General features: G+C 48.2%; 1 protein-coding gene across 4 annotated transcripts in view; it reads left to right on the top strand.

The window, feature by feature from the left end:
- CUNH11orf49 (chromosome unknown C11orf49 homolog) overlaps nt 1-17,147 on the top strand; it is a 226,603-nt gene that overhangs the window by 201,662 nt on the left and 7,794 nt on the right. For all 4 annotated transcript variants that reach the window (XM_033206304.1, XM_033206308.1, XM_033206306.1 and 1 more), the window contains exon 5: nt 15,652-15,737. In XM_033206304.1, coding sequence (XP_033062195.1) covers nt 15,652-15,737 — 86 coding nt within the window. The remainder of the gene's footprint in view (nt 1-15,651; nt 15,738-17,147) is intronic.

Here is a 17,147-nt window from a genome sequence, read left to right as displayed (position 1 = left end):
CTGGGATTACAGGCATGAGCCACCGCAGTCAGCCTGGGCTCAGATCGTTTTAAGGAAGATTCAGCCCCAGAATCTGGGGGATAAACTCAGCATCCTTAAAGACTGAACTTAAGGCCAGGCGTGGTGGCTCATACCTGTAATCCCAGCACTTTGGGAGGCCGAGACAGACGGATCACGAGGTCAGATTGAGATCATCTCTACTAAAAAAAAAAAAAAAAGAAAAAGAAAAATTAGCCGGGCGTGGTGGTGGGTGCCTGTAGTCCCAGCTACTCGGGAGGCTGAGGCAGGAGAATAGCGTGAACCTGGGAGGCGGAGCTTGCAGTGAGCTGAGATTGCTCCACTGCACTCCAGCCTGGGCCACAGAGCACTCCAGCCTGGGTGACACAGCAAGATTCCATCTCAAAAAAAAATAAAAATAAAAAATACTGAAGTTAAGAATGAAGGTATGACAATAATTAGAGAGTTTCTAAATAAAGAAAAGGAACCATAAGTGTGAGTATGTATGTCCCAAGAGGCAAGTAGGATCCATAGTAATCTTGTTTGCTGCTTAATCACTATCACTTAGCATAGTACCTAGATACATGCCAGACACTCCATAAATGCCTGCTGAATGAATCAGTATATGAGTGAATGTGTGAGTGAATATTCCTTGTCTGGCATTTTACATGATTCTAATAGTCCATGATTCCAAGTAACTCTAAGAACAAGAGTCAACAACTATATCCTATATTTATTTGTTCATTTGTTTATTCATCAAATATTTCTTTTCAACAGCTTTTTGGGATACAATTCACAAACCATACACTTCACCCATTTAAAGTGTAAAATTCAATGGCTTTTAATGTATTTCCAGAGTTGTGCATCCATTACCACGGTACATTTTAGAATGTTTTCATTACCCTAAAAAGAAATCCTACACCCCTTAGCCATTACTCTTCAGTCCCCTCTCTGCCATCTTCCCCAACCCTAGGCAACCCCTAATCTACTTTCTGTCTCTATAGCTTTTTCCACTGGGCATTTCAAATAAGTAGAATTGAGGCCAGGCACAGTGGCCCCAAGTGCTGTAATCCCAGCACTTGGGGAAGCCAAGTGGGGAGGATTGCTTGAGCTCAGGAGTTCCAGACCAGCCTAGGCAACATGGTGAACCCCCATCTCTACCAAAAATACAAAAAACTTAGCCAGGCATGGTGGCGTGTGTCTGTGGTCCCAATTACTTGGGAGACTGAGGTGGGAGAATTGCTTGAGCCTGCAGGGCAGAGGTTGTAGTAAGCTGAGATCACACCACTGCACTCCAGCCTGGGCAACAGAGTAAGACTCTGTCTTTAAAAAAAAAAAAAATCAAATAAGTAGAATTGCATATGTGGTCTTGGCCAGATGTAGTGGCTCATGCCTGTAATCCCAGCACTTTGGGAGGCTGAAGCAGGCGGATCATTTGAGGTTAGGAGTTCAAAACCAGCCTGGCCAACATGGTGAAACCCTGTCTCTACTAAAAATAAAAAAATTAGCTGGGCATGGTGGTGGACGTCTATAATCCCAGTTACTTGGGAGGCTCAGGCAGAATTGCTTGAACCTGGGAGGCGGAGGTTGCAATGAGCCAAGATCATGCTGCTGCACTCCAGCCTGGGTAACAGAGCGAGACTGTGTCTCAAAAAAAAATAAAAATAAAAATAAAAAAATGGCCAGGCACAGTGGCTTATGCCTATAATCCTAGCATGTTGGGAGGCCAAGGCGGATGGATCATGAGATCAAGAGATGGAGACCATCCTGGCCAACATGGTGAAACCCCATCTCTACTAAAAATACAAAAATTAGCTGGGCGTGGTGGCGCACGCCAGTAGTTCCAGCTACTTGGGAGCCTGAGGCAGGAGAATCGCTTGAACCCAGGAGGCGGAGGTTGCAAGATCGCACCACTGCACTCCAGGCTGGTGACAGAGTGAGACTCTGTCTCCAAAAAAAAAAAAAAAAAAAAAATTTTGTGACTAGTTTCATGTTTTAGGTTGGTGTAAAAGGAATTGAGGTTTTGCCATTATTTTCAATGGCAAAGACTGTAGGTACTTTTGCACCAACCTAATAGCACAGTGTTTTCATGGCTCATCCATCTTGCTGTATGTGTCAGCACTTCATTTCGCCAAATGTTTCCTGAGTGCTGATTTTGTGCCGGGAGCTATTCTGCAAATGAGGATACAGTCATGAATAAGATATAGTTCCTGCCCCTCAAATAACTTGATTTAGAAGGCGACTGCTTAGGTACTGGTTACTGGCTGCCACCACTCTGTGACATATGACCTTGGTTTTGATCAATCACTCCAGAAGACTGACCTCTTTTCCCTTTCCTGTGATGTGAGGGAGCTTATGAGAGTGAACCTTCGATATGCATCTTAGCCCCCCACAGCCACAGCTTTGCATTTGCCCCAGCTCTCTCCTCAGTCCCTTCCAAACAATCAGATACATGAAAGCACCACAAGATTTGAGTGTAGGTGGTAGAATCCTGTAAGAACCAAAAATTCTCAATACCAAGGTAGAATTATACAGTTATTGATACTAAGGGGCTTCTGGAATGGTATTCCTCTATTTGTGGCTGGAAACCTACCCACTCCTCACCTAGAGGCCTGCTGTTTGACAGAAACCTCAGACCTTTCTGTTTGAGCAGGAGGAAGCATCGTAGCCAGTCCATGTCAATAGCAGTGTGAGGGAATTATGGGAATGGCAGTAACAACAGAAGGGCCAAGGTTACCCACACGGCACCGGCTGCAGTTAGAGATGAATTCAGAATTAGGATAAGTTTGTTTTCTCCCCAAGTATAAGCATCAAGCTTCTGTGTCAACCTCATCTCCTCAATGCCATGCTTTCCCCACTGTACTGCAGCTGGTGCATATGTAGAAAAACTGTATGTATCCCAGAAAGCATCCCCTGATTTTGTAAGCTATTCTCATTTTGTCCTCAAGGTCAGGGCCCCAGCTTCCCCACACACACACCTATGCATCTGATCAGAACTGCAAATGGGGGTGGTAGAGACTTCAAGGCAGTTACTATTGCTAGAAGAGGAACTGCCCTCTCCCATCTCACTGCCAGGCTTACTTTATCCAGGACGCTGAAGTCTGGGGACGGGCTGCTGAAGGAGGCTCCAGTCTGTGATGATGTGTGCGTAAAAGAATGTAATCCACAGGCAGCTGGAAGCCGGAGCCTGTTCAGGGGCATGGTGTCTCCACATGCGCCTGCCTTATGTGCTGCAAGCATCATGGCTAGGCCCTGGGGCAGCAGGTGTGAGCTGGAAAAACAGGAAAAGAAAAAGCAAATAGACTCCACGACAGCAGCCAAGCCAGAGATCCCCTCCACCTCACATATTCATCTGCAGCTAGTGGAGTAGTTCTTTTATCCCCAGATGATCACCAGAGCATCTCCCGCTCCCCATCCTCCATGGACTGGAAGCTTTCTGGATGGTTAAGAGCAGGCAATTGGAACCAGACTTCTTGAGTTCAAATCCTGGTTTCACAACATACTAGCTGTGCCCTTGAGAAAGGTATTTAATTTCTTTGAGCCTGTTTCCTCATTTGTAAAATGGGAATAATAATAGTTGTAATGATTGAAGGAGAAGTATATGATGTGCTTAAAATGGTGGCTGGCACAGAGTAAACTTGTCATGATCGTTAGAAGTGGTAATATTAACCTTGACCTAGAAGAACACAGGCCCCATGGCGTTAGAAAGATCTAGTGTACATCCCACCTGTGCCCCATTAACTGGATGACCTTACGGATATCTCATAACTTCTCTGGGCCCTGTTTTTATATCTGTAAAATGGGGATGACAATAATAATAGTAACTAACTCATAGGGTGTTTGTAAGATTTCAGTAACACCAACAAAACCATGAAAATTGCTTACCACGTTGTAGACATTAAATAAGTAATAATTTTTTTTTTTTTTTTTAGATGAAGTCTTGCTTGTTGCCCAGGCTGGAGTGCAGTGTGATCTTAGCTCCCTGCAACCTCCGCCGCCCAGATTCAAGTGATTCTTGTGCCTCAGCCTCCCAAGTAGCTAGAATTATAGATGCCCGCCACCATGCCTGGCTAATTTTTTGTATTTGTAGTAGAGACAGGGTTTCACCATGTTGGCCAGGCTGGTCTCGAACTCCTGACCTCAAGTGATCCGCCTACCTCAGCCTCCCAAAATACTGGGATTACAGGCATGAGCCACCACACCTGGCCAGTAATAATTTCTTGCTGTTACAATTATGTTGGCATTATTAATAGTACCAGATTTTAAAAAATAAATAAATGAGACGTTGCTGGGTTTCCAAAGCCAATACTTCCTGGCCTTTTTGCACTTCACAGCAATCAGAAAATAATATATAACAAAAATCTCCAGTAAAGACAAGACTACTTGTGATTGGCCTGCAGGCTCTGGCCTCCTCCCAGCTGGGCCAAGGGGACCATCACACCTCTAAGTCATTTGAGACCCAAGTGACAAAGGGTTGGGAAGCTGTGTTCCAAGGGTGAAGATTTAAAGCACTGGTTCTTAAACTTGAGCATGCATCAGAGTCACCTGCAGGGCTTGTTAAACCACACATGGCCGGACCACACCCCCAGAGTTCAGTAGGTTTAGGGCAGGGCTCAAGAATGTATAGTTCTAAAAAATTCCCAGGTGATGCTGATGGTCTGGGAAACACACATTGAGAACCACTGATTTAAAGTATTGCCTGCCATTCTTTTTTTTTTTTTTATTTTGGGACGGAGTCTTGCTCTGTCACCAGGCTGGAGTGCAGTGTCGTGATCTGAGCTCACTGCAACCTCTGCCTCCCAGGTTCAAGCAATTCTCCCGCCTCAGCCTCCCGTAGCTGGGACTACAGGCATACGCCACCATGCCCGGCTAATTTTTGTATTTTTAGTAGAGACTGGGTTTCACACTGTTGGCCAGGATGGTCCCAATATCTTGATCTCGTGATCCAGCTGCCTCGGCCTGCCAAAATGCTGGGATTACAGGCGTGAGCCACCGCACCCTGCTGTATTGCCTGCCATTCTTATTCTGGCCAGGCACGGTGGCTCATGCCTGTAATCCCAGCACTTTGGGAGGCTGAGGCAGACGGATCACTTGAGGTCAGGAGTTCGAGACCAGCCTGGCCAACATGGTGAAACCCCATCTCTACTAAAATACAAAAATTAGCCAAGCGTGGCGGCACATGCCTGTAGTCCCAGCAACTCGGGAGGCTGAAGCAGGAGAATCACTTGAACCTGGGAGGCAAAGGTTGCAGTGAGCTGAGATCACACCGCTGCACTCCAGCCTGGGCAATAAGGCAAAACTGTCTCAAAAAATAACATTAAAATTAAAAATTAAAAAAAGTATTGACTGGGCACGGTGGCTCATGCCTGTAATTCCAGCACTTTGGGAGGCCAAGGTGGGTGGACCACGAAGTCAAGAGTTCGAGACCAGCCTGGCCAACCTGGCGAAATCCCATTTCTACTAAATACAAAAATTAGCCGAGTGGGGTGGCGCGCGCCTGTAATCCCAGCTACTCAGGAGGCTGAGGCAGGAGAACTGCTTGAACCCGGGAGGCAGAGGTTGCAGTGAACTGAGATTGTGCCATTGCACTCCAGCCTGGGTGACATAGCAAGACTCTGTCCCCCCCAAAAAAATTATTTTAAAATGTTATTATTTTTTGAAATGGAGTCTTGCTCTGTCACCCAGGCTGGCGTGCAGTGGTGCATTCATAGCTCGCTACGGCCTCAAACTCCTGTGCTCAAGTGATCTTCCCACCTTAACCTCCTGAGTAGCTAGGACCATAGGCACATTCTACAAAGCCCAGCTAATTTTTTATTTTGTAGAGATGGGGGCGGTGATCTTGCTGTGTTACTTAGGCTGGCCTCGAACTCCTGGCCTCAAGCATTCCTCCTGCCTCAGCTTTCCATAAATTATTTTTATTTTACTTTATTTTATTTTATTTTAAGATGAGGTCTTGCTGTGTTGCTTGGGCTGGACTTAAACTCCCGGGCTCAGGCAATTTTCCTGCCTCAGCCTCCCAAGTAGCTGGGACTACAGGTGCACACCACCACACCCAGCTAAGAACTTTTTTATAAAGAATTCCTACAAATTGGCTGGGCACAGTGGCTCACGCCTGTAATCCCAGCACTTTGGGAGGCCGAGGTGGGTGGATCACCTGAAGACACGAGCTTGAGACCAGCCTGGTCAACATGGTGAAAACTCCTCTCTACTAAAAATACAAAAAAATTAGCTGGGCATGGTGGTGGGCACCTGTAATTCCAGCTACTTGGGAGGCTGAGGCAGGAGAATCGCTTGAACCTGGGAGGTGGAGATTTCAGTGAGCCGAAACTGTGCCATTGCACTCCAGCCTGGGCAACAAGAATGAAACTCTGTCTCAAAAAAAAAAAAAAAAAAAAAAAAGAATTCCTACAAATCAATAAGGAAAAGATTAAGGCTCTCAGTAGAAAAATAGTCCAAAGATATAAACAGGCAATGCACAGAAGAACATTAGTAATAAACCTTTGGGCATATTTTCATGCCCACACTCATTAGTAATCAGGAAACTGCCAATTATATTGAGATACCTCCTCATACCTATCAAATTGGCAAAAATTTTAAAGTTTCATAATACAGATATTGGTGAGGATGTGAAACAGTGGAAACGCTCATAAACTGCAGGTAGGAGTGTAAATTGTTACAATTACGTTCGGACAATTTAGCCAAATTTTAAAAGTCCAAGAGCTACCCCTGGGAATAAGGAAACATGCAGTATTGTTTGTAATAGCTGCCACTGGAACAATCTGCATGTCCCTCTGCCGAAGGAAAGAATAAAGTGTGGCATATTCATACCATAGTTGTGGAATTCTTTCCAGCAGCTAAAATGAATAGCTATATATGCATCAATCCTGATGAATCTCAAAATATCAAAGTTACAGAATGACACAGAGTGTGAGAAAAAGCAAAACAAAGCTATATAATGTTTTAAGAACACAGGCCGGGCGCAGTGGCTCAAGCCTGTAATCCCAGCACTTTGGGAGGCCGAGGCGGGTGGATCACGAGGTCAGGAGATCGAGACCCTCCTGGCTAACACGGTGAAACCCCGTCTCTACTAAAAATACAAAAAACTAGCCGGGCGCGGTGGCGGGTGCCTGTAGTCCCAGCTACTCAGAGGCTGAGGCGGGAGAATGGCGGCAACCCGGGAGGCGGAGCTTGCAGTGAGCTGAGATCGCGCCATTGCACTCCAGCCTGGGCGACACAGCGAGACTCCGTCTCAAAAAAAAAAAAAAAGAACACAGACATTCGCATGAGTTAATTATAGTATAAAGACATGCAGAGGAATGCTAGACCCCCAAGTTTTAGTAAATCATGGTGATCCCCCCAGGAAGAAAGGTAGATGATAGGATGAGGGAGGGGTGCACAGGTGGCTGAAATGGTTATCTGTAATGCTGCATTTTACAAAGCTTTTGAAGACTGAAGCAAGGATAGTAAGACGTTATGGTATGATAACATTGGCTAGTGGGGACACAGGTGTTTCTTACGTTATTCTCTGTAGTCTTCTGAGGTTCTAAACATTTCCTTTATATAAAAAATGATGGGGGGATTAGGTAGAGAGCAGTGAGAGCAAAAAGCATTTCGGGGAAAGTAAGCGGCATGGAAAAGAAGCTAGGCTCTCACCAGTGATGGCCTGGAGTTTGAGGCATTTGAGGGCAGAAGGAGGGAAAGTGGGGCTTTACAGGCCATACATTGGGTTTGGGTCTTTATTCTAAGGTCTGTGGACCAGTTCACCCCTAGCTCTCAGGCTTCTTGGGAGGTTCCAGAGTAATGAGGCCTTCAGACTGTCTGCAGGGAAGCAGCAGCACCCAGGCCAAAGCTTCCAGTCCTTCTGGGGGCAGCTGCTCTAACAAACACTGAGACTGGGAGAAGTGAAAGGGGCAGCAGGAAGGCTTCATTACCATGAGACAGCACAGAGCCCACTCTTCCTTACCAGAAGTGACTGCAGGTGGTCTCGGAACTGTGACTAGCGTCAGAGAGGCCTGTATTTGAAGTGTAGCTCTTTCTCTCCTGTTTGTAACCTGCGTCAGGTTTCTTAATTCCTCTGAACATCTGCGTTCTCCATAAAGATACTCACTGAACTGACCTCATAGGATTAATACGAGCAGAAAATGAACTTATGGGTGTGTAGTGCTAACAGCCCTTAGTGAATACTCACTATTATTATCATCGTCATCATCATGTTGTTTCCCACACCCTCTGGATCAAGCATCTTAGGCATTTCAGGGCAGGTAGGGTTTGGGGTACCCTGGAGGTGCAGACTAGAGCCAGGGCAGAGCAATGACCTGGACATCCCACGCCACTTCAAGGGCCTAGGCTAGAGGCAGCTTGTGTAGCACAAGTGTGCCCCCAACACAGTCCAGAAGAGGAGCAACCCTCAGGAAATGACCCAGGACACCTTCGTAGCAGCCTTTTTCCTCCCACCTGGAGAAGGTAACCAGACATCGTGTCATCACTACTTCTCTCATGGCCCTGACATTCAAACAAAAACCCTAGAGGTGCACTGTGAGCTCAAACAGACATGGGGACACCCTTCAGCCACCCTATGACTGACGCTAGTCATGTGACCTCCTCAAAGAAGTCCATTCATGGAAAGTGGCTTTTCTTTCTGGCCCTAGCTGAGGACTAGCTTCCCCCAAAAGTAAACGGGAAACTAGATCGCTGGCTTCCGCCTGAGACCTCTGCCTGGTGGATGATGGTAGCACACACTTCCTCTGGGCTCTCTTTTTATTTGCTCTTTTGGGCTCTCCCACACTTTAAACCAGATAGAATATACTTACTGATTACAGCCTGCGCTCATTCTGAGCGCCTGTTAGACACTAGCATATATAACATCATCACGCTGACTCGCCACAAGAATCCTGGGAAACAGGAACTATGATTGTATCCTCTTCACAGATGAGGAAACTGAGGCTCAGAGGGAAACAGTCACTTGGCCAGTGAATGGTGGAACTGGGACTTAATCCTGGGGTCAACTAATCCAGAACTTCAGGAAAATGGGTGCAGCCCATGCCACTAGACCAGGGAAACTGACCCTAATTAGGGGTGAATAGGAAGTTGGCAAGTCAGTAGGTTCAGGCTGGAAGCTGTTGCTTACTTGGCACCCTTACAACTCCCATCCAGACTGCCTATCCCAGCTGCTGGAAGTCAGCAGGGGAGGGAGAAAGTGGCCAGTCTCAGACCGGCCATGTGCTCTTTCTCCACTCCAGTTGCCTGTCCTAGGCTCCACCCCACACATGGTTCTGCTCCGCACAGCCTGAACCAAAGTGTCTCTACTTCTCCCCCAGAGTCCCTCTCTCTAGCCCTGAGGCATGGCCCACAAGGGTCCCTCCATGATCCAATAGATCTGTGCAGACTGTCACTGGCAGCAGCTCCCTGTTGGCTCCACTTCAAAGCAGGGGCGGCCAGGCACCTCCAGGTGTCAGAAGCAGCTGGCACATTAGCAGAAGGCCTCTGGCAGGAAGGGGTGTTGAGCCAACTGCCAGCAACTGGAAAACAGCACATGGGGATGACCTCGTCTCCAAGAAGATTCTTTCCCGAGCCCTCTGCGAGTGGCATCGAGCTTGAGTTCAGAATGAAGGAGCTGTCTGTGGGGATAAAAGGGTTGCAGGAAAAGGCAAAGAGGTAAAGACAGACCAGGAGCTTCCTGCCTGCCTTTTCCCACAGTTCTGCTGAGATTCCAAAGCAAGATGCAGATGCCCACAGCTAGAAAGATCCCATAGGCGGGTTAAAGACACAGATGCCTAGAACTTTCATGGGCCTCAGCATTCATTTGGAGATGGACAGCACAGCATATGGTGTGATTAAATGTACCTTTCAGTAAGTCTTCCGCAGCCATAGACCTCTGAACTTCAAACTCTCTCCCCACTAGATTTAGCACTAACAGGAGGAGCTGTTAGTTCTGTCCACCCGTGGGACAACACTGTCGGAGCTGGAAGAAGCCCTTTGGGAAGTATGAGCCTTCAAGCTTCTGCTTGAACATTTCTGGCAATACACATCTCATTCCTTTACAAATCAGCCACTGCAGTCCTGGAAGTACGCAGCTTGAAAACATCTCTAGAGCCAAACTCTAGATCCCTGTGGTATCTCCCCAAGAGGCAGTCCTTTGAGAGTTGGGTCTCAGCCCTCACTTCCTCCCTAGTCTTCGCTTCTAAGCAAAAGGATCTAAATGCAGTCATTTGTCCAGTATCATGGTTTTTAGACTGTCCACCAGCCTGACCCTCTTCTCCGGGACTCTAGTTTACTCCCCTTAAACAGACTGTCCAGACATGAAAGTATTAGTATTTGAATGATAGCTCTTTCATTCCTAGCTTGTAACCTTCGCTAAGTTTCTTAATCTCTCTGAATGTCTGCATTCTCCATAAAGATTCTCACCAAGTATCTTTATGAGAGGGATTAAGAAACTACTCCAGGTGTCACCTGGCCAGAGGAAAAGGGGACCGTGGCTTCTCTCACTCATTTGTTCATGCATTTCTTCATTCAACAGACATTGACTGAGTGCCTGCTATGTGCCAGGCACCATACCAGAGTCAAGCCACAGGCAGGGAGACAGAGGTGTCACTTGGTAGATCTTATGTTCCCAGGACAAAGACAACAGTGTGAGGAGGCTGCTGAGAACTGCAGAAACCAGTAGCAGGGGGGCCTATTCTAGGCTGGGTTAGAAAAAGTGCTTTCCTCTTTCATCTTCCCCAAGAGATGCTGTGGAGGCTTCAGCCCGAAGAATATGGAGATATCTGGTAGGTGAGGAGGAGGCATGGAGGGCAGGGAGCATTATGGCTAGAGGGACAGACTTGTCTGGAGGGCATGAGTAAGGACAGCTTCAGGGAGGACGGAAAGACTAGTGTGGCCAGAATGCAGTGGGGGAGTCGAGGGAGGCAGGGGGCAGATGGAACGGGCTCACAGGCCAGATCCAAATGGGGGACCATGTCCTAAGGGCAATGGGAAGACTGTGAAGGTTTTTTTGGTTTGTTTGTTTTTGTTGTTGTTGTTGTTGTTAACACGGAGTCTCGCTCTGTCATCCAGGCTGGAGTTCAGTGGTGTAATCGTGGCTCACTGACATGGCCACCTCCCAAGTTCAAGTGATTCTCCAGCCTCAGCCTCTCGAGTAGCTGGGATTACAGGCATGAGCCACTGTGCCCAGCCTCTGTGAAGGGTTTCCAACACAATGGTAAAATGGTCACATTCACATTTTAGGAAAATCTTTCTGACCACAATATGGATACTCAATTAGAAGAAGGCTCACACCTGTAATCCCAACACTTTGGGAGGCCCAGGTGGGCAGATCATGAGGTCAAGAGATCAAGACCATCCTGGCCAACATGGTGAAACCCCATCTCTACTAAAACACAAAAATTCGCTGGACATGGTGACGCGTGCCTGTAGTCCCAGCTACTCAGGAGGCTGAGGCAGGAGGATGGCTTGAACCCAGGAGGCAGAGGTTGCAGTGAGCCTAGATCGAGCCACTGCACTTCAGCCTGGCGGCAGAGTGAGATTCTGTCTCAAAAAAAAAAAAAAAACAAGCAAGCAAGAGTAGTTGCAGGGAAACTGGATAGGAGGTCATGCCATCATCAAGAAAAGAGAGGTGGAGGCTGGGGGTAGAATGGTGACTGTGGATGTGGAAAGTAGATGGATTCAAGAGAAATTTCAGCAATAGCATTGATAGGACTTGGTGAATGGTTTATTGGCTTGGGGTGGGGTGGGGGGAGTTTCCAGGATGTCTAGGATGCCCCACATTTCTGGTTGAGGAGAGTCATAGCCGGTGTTGCTGTTAACACAAGCTCAGATCCAGCTGGCTTTTTAAAAGGTAGCCAGTCTTATTGCTTGCAATAAAAAAAAACCCTCAGTCCTTTATACATGTGCTGCTATGATCCAGCCACATGTCCCTCCAAAAGAAAGCCCTCACCTCTGTCTGCCCCCCCTTCACTCGCCCCCTACTTCCTCCTGCTTGGCATGTTTCAGCTCCCCAGTCTCTGAGCCTCACACTCTTCACCTGTAGAATGGAAATAACAAGACCCACCCATAGGACTGCTGTAGGATAAAATTTAATTAATATAGTCAAATGCCTTAATAGCCTGCCATGAGGTAGGGTACTCATGGAAAGGTACCTGCCTCTACGGGCAGATCACTTGAGGTCAGGAGTTCGAGACCAGCCTGGCCAACATGGTGAAACCCCCGTCTCTACTAAAAATACAAAAATTAGCCAGGCATGGTGACAGACACCTGTAATCCCAGCTGCTAGGGAGGCTGAGGCAGAAGAATCACCTGAACCTAGGAGGCGGAGGTTGCAGTGAGCCAATCTGCGCCACTGCACTCCAGCCTGGGCAACAGAACAAGACTAAAAAAAAAAAAAAAAAAGGCCGGGCACGGTGGCTCAAGCCTGTAATCCCAGCAATTTGGGAGGCCGAGAGGGCGGATCACAAGGTCAGGAGATCGAGACCATCCTGGCGAACACGGTGAAACCCCATCTCTACTAAAAAAACACAAAAAACTAGCCGGGCGAGGTGGCGGGCGCCTGTAGTCCCAGCTACTCGGGAGGCTGAGGCAGGAGAATGGCGTAAACCCAGGAGGCGGAGCTTGCAGTGAGCTGAGATCCGGCCACTGCACTCCAGGCTGGGCGACAGAGCGAGACTCCGTCTCAAAAAAAAAAAAAAAAAGGTATCTGCCTCTATTGTTACCCGTATTACAGGGCACCTGCAGGGCTGCCCTGCTCCAACAGATACCCCTGCCCTGCCATGGTGTGCACCCCCTCTTCTGCAACAGCCCATCTCCAAAGGGACTGCTGATGTTCGAGGTCAAGATGGCCCCTAGCAGAAAGCTGCAGACCACTTCTGAGGCTGGAAGGGTGTGCCCTGTTTACAGCTTCTAGTCCCATCTGTGGCTGAAAGAGGAAGATGCTTGTGGCACTCAGCATTAAGGCTTCCACGAGACTGTGAAGCCCTTTGGGAAGTATGAGCTCAAGCTTCTGCTCCGAGGCAGGCTCTGGAATGGGCCTATTGGTGAGAATTGCAAATGGAGGTAACTTCTGCAATTAGACAGTGGTGACAGTGACGCTACTTTGTGAATATACTAAAAAACTGAATTGTACACTTTTAAAGGGTGACTTTTATGGTGTTTCATTATATCGCAATGTAAATAAATAGTAAGTGGAAGTTGCTGCTATGGGAGCATTGTGTTCCAACTGATGATCAACAGAAGCCATGGAACATGGGGAAAGGCTTGGGCTCCTTGGTGGTTTCCTGCTTGGGGATATTCACAGCCCAGTGCTGTTCTGTTGTAATTCACTTTAGACTATTGGGGCTCCAGCTGTCCTGAGAGCAGGGCAGGAAGGGAAAGTCAGTGACTTCTCACGTCCAGAGCCTTTGTCTGCCCTGCTGAGCCTGCCAAGGAAAAGCTTTGAGGTGCTGGTGGCTCTCGCTCCCTGGGAGAGCTCACTCTTCCTCTGCAGTTTGGGGGTCTTTGCTAATGCCAGTCCTCTCTAACTGCCCGCTCTCTGCAGTCTCCCTGCTCCCCCAATCCAGTTGTCAAAACAGATTCTGCCATCTGGGTGGGGAAGGAGCGGTTTTGCTGCCTGGGTTTTCCTTGGGTTATGAGAGAGAGGGTAACCACTTGGCCTTTGGCAGTGCACTTAGTCCCGTGAACTACTGATGGAGGGACCAGGGCACTCTCTTGTGGCCCTCAGCGGCACTGCTTCTTCCCACCCTCCAGTCTTGAATTTTTTCCAGCTGGAATTCTAGTGTTGAACTCTGGTGGTGGAGGCAGCTGTCGTTCTCCCCAGGAGATGCCCTAACATATCAGTAACAAGAAAGAAAATAAATCAACCACAGAAACTAGGAGGTAAAATGTTAGTGTTTTTGCTCTGTAGCTTTATTTTCAGAGGTAGTGTGGCCTCATGGAAGATGCGTGGCCTGTGGAGTCCAGCAAGCTCCCCAGCTGTGTGTGTGATTTTGGCAGGCTGACCTCTGAGCCTCAGACTCTTCACGTGTAGAATGGAAATAATAAGACCCACCTGTAGGATTGTTGTGGGCCAAAATTTAACGAATGCAGTTAAATACCTCAATAGCCTGCCATGCGGTATGGAGAGTTTAAAAACAATAAAAAATTCAGGAAATGGTACTTGCTTCTATTGTTATCCATATTACAATAAAGACAAGGCAGGAACCGCTGTCTCTCTTTAGGGAGATGGCAGCAAGGGGAGTGGCACCACAATATCGCAGTCTCTGTGGAGCCCCTTCCCCAGCAGTGAGCAATCCTGGCTTTCTCTGGGGCTGATCCAGTTGCCAGTCTGGGGAACCTCTGACTCAGGGAAGTGGAAAGAGATTTAGCAAAATACAAGAGAGAGCAAAAGAAAACAATTTTTTTTTTTTTTTCTTGACAGGGTCTCTGTCTCCCGAGCTGGACTGCAGTGGTGCAATCTTGGCTCACTGCAACCTCCACCTCCCAGATTCAAGCACTTCTCCTGCCTCAGCCTTCCAAGTAGCTGGGACTACAGGCACGTGCCACCACGTCCAGCTAATTTTTGTATTTTTAGTAGAAGTGGGGTTTCACCATGTTGGCCAGGCTGGTCTTGAACTCCTGACTTCAGATGATTCACCCACCTCAACCTCCCAAAGTGCTAGGATTACAGGCATGAGCCACTGCACCCGGCCAAAAACAATTTAAAAAAAAAGAAAGAAAGATAAAGCCAGAAGGGCCTGATCAGAAACAGACTGCGGGCCCGCCCCACCCCAGCGGATGGCTTGGCGCCTGCCTGGCATGTGATAGAGCCCAGCAAGCGCTCGTTTCCTTCTCTTCTTGTCCCGGCTCAGAGGAGGCGCTGAGCAGAGGACGAACATAGCCTTGGTCTAATCCTTTTATGAGTCAGATGGTTTTCTTCCTGTGAGGTGGGTCCTCAGTGGGAGGGACTAGAGACAGGAAAACCATGGGGTGGGCAACCTGTGAACGTGGACAGCAAGGAGGAGCAGGGTGGCAGCACAAGATGAGTGTGGGTTTTGACCCTCACAAGTGCAGATTCCCCAATAGCTCTTTGCCCTCTCCCCTTGTCTGCCATCTGTGTCCCAGGGTGGAGGTGTCTGTCACTGTTCTGGCCCTTTGGTAGCTTATTAAATCTCAGTACCACTTGCCAAGACCCTTTAAACCCCTTGGCTGTTCTTTTTGCCTTTTCTGATCAGCTGTATTTATTCTGAACTAAATGGTCCTCACAGCAGAATGAAAGGATTTACTGCTTAAGTATATGAAAAGAAACCTTGGCTGCATTACAGTTGCACCCTCTCCTTGCCACCCCCTGCCCATACTCCATCCGCTAGCTGGTGCCACTGAGACTGAACCAGGAGCCCACTCTGGGTACAGTGTGGTCAGTTCAGTTTGATAGTAGAGTCCAGTTGATGGAGCGGTGAGGTGACTGGGAGGAGCTTGCTTTTGGGAGCCCTCTCCTAAATGTCCTGCTGCCCCAGGGGAGACTGGCGGCCCAGGAACAGCTCTCTCTCTCTCTCTCTCCCTCCCTCCCTCCCTCTCCCCTGCACTTTTCCCTTCCTCCCTCCCCCTCTCTCCCTCCCCTCCTTAAACCTCCCTCGCCCCTCCTTAAACTTCCCCCAGTTCTCTCTCTCAGATTCTCTCTTTCCCCTTCAGGATTGTGCTCATGGACGATGCCGTGGACTGCTTGATGTCTTTTTCAGATTTCCTCTTTGCCTTCCAGATCCAGTTTTACTACTCAGGTGAGTGTTCCCGGGCTCCATCTGGCTCCGCACAGGACCCTGCCTCCTTGTCCCGCCCTGCTGCCCTGCCCATCTGTATGCCTGGCACACGTTTCTCTTCCCCACCTCCTTTGGGGGTGTGCTTCATTGCGGGTCACTAACAGGATGTCTAGCGTTCAGTGGTGGTCACAAGATTCAGTCTGCAGAGCTGACTTCCTCAGCCTCCTGAAGACACTGGAAACCACAGTGCTTTCAGTCAGCAACTCAACAAATCAGTTTAAGTGATAATGACAGCAACAACATCCACAGCATTCACTGCTTACTGAAAACTTACCATGTCGCAGGCACAGCACTGACTTTAATCTTGACAACAGCCTTAAGAGAGGTCCTTTCAGAGACAAGCTCACAGAAGTAAGTAGCCAGTCATGCAGCTCATAAGCGGTGGAAACCAGACCTGGAGGCTGACTCCAGAGCCAGTGTTCCCGACCTCACTGCTATTTTACTGCCTTCAAGGGTCTCTCCCTTGGCAACCGATTGTGTGTTTGCGTGCACATTCTCCTCCACCCCACAGCTTTAAAAAAACACACACCAGTCCTTTGTCACACTCCCACTCTGTTCCCCAGTTCTCCCAGCTGCACCCTTAAGTCTCTCTGGAATCAGATGGAATAAATACAGACAAATAAATATAACTATACACCAGCTCACACACAGAGACATCAAATGGAGTGCTGGGTTTACAAATTGCTGACTGTATTCATAAACAAATTTGCTTAAAACAGGCTCTTCCAGTAAATAGAAGGCTATCCTTAGATCCTAGAGGTGGCCTTCCTGTCAACTGGTGTCCCCAGCTAGCCCTAGCCTCACTTGGGCGCCACATTCTGTTTACTTGATGGCAGCCCAAGGGCTGTGCAGGCAGGGGCTGGAGCCTGGGGTCTTGCCACCTGCTCTTAGCAGCACCAGTCATTTCCCATTTCTCTGAAGCTCTTGGGCCCTAGAGAAGGAGCAGCCATGTCTGGGAGAACATTTTCCCCTCAATGCCTCCCCAGCCCTCTTCTCACAGCGCCCCCAGAGGGATGGGACAGCTACCACATTGGACCAGGAGCATTACTGACACTGCCCAGCAGTGTGTGCTAGGGATGAGATGGGCCAATAAGTCAGCAGTTCTAACAATGGCTCAACTACGAAATTTGAAAACCATTTCAAATGACTGACTCAGCAGCAGCTTGCGGGCTTTCTCTGTTCCTCGCTGGTATTCCAACACACTTTCTTGAGGTAGAGAGGCAGGTGGCCACACAAGATGGGGCTTACCAGTGGGAGCATACTCATGTTCACTCCTCCAAAAAATATTTATGGCCTTAATGTGTGCCAAGCACAGTGCTAGGCAGGACAGGCCAACCAGGCATGACCCCTGCCTTTGTGCATTCCAGCAAG

The sequence above is a fragment of the Trachypithecus francoisi genome, unplaced genomic scaffold (assembly GCF_009764315.1).
Source record: "Trachypithecus francoisi isolate TF-2019V2 unplaced genomic scaffold, Tfra_2.0 Lachesis_group8, whole genome shotgun sequence".
NCBI classification, from domain to species: Eukaryota; Metazoa; Chordata; class Mammalia; order Primates; family Cercopithecidae; genus Trachypithecus; species Trachypithecus francoisi.
Note: the sequence above shows the minus strand (reverse complement) of the source record. Positions and strands in the feature narration are given on the sequence as shown.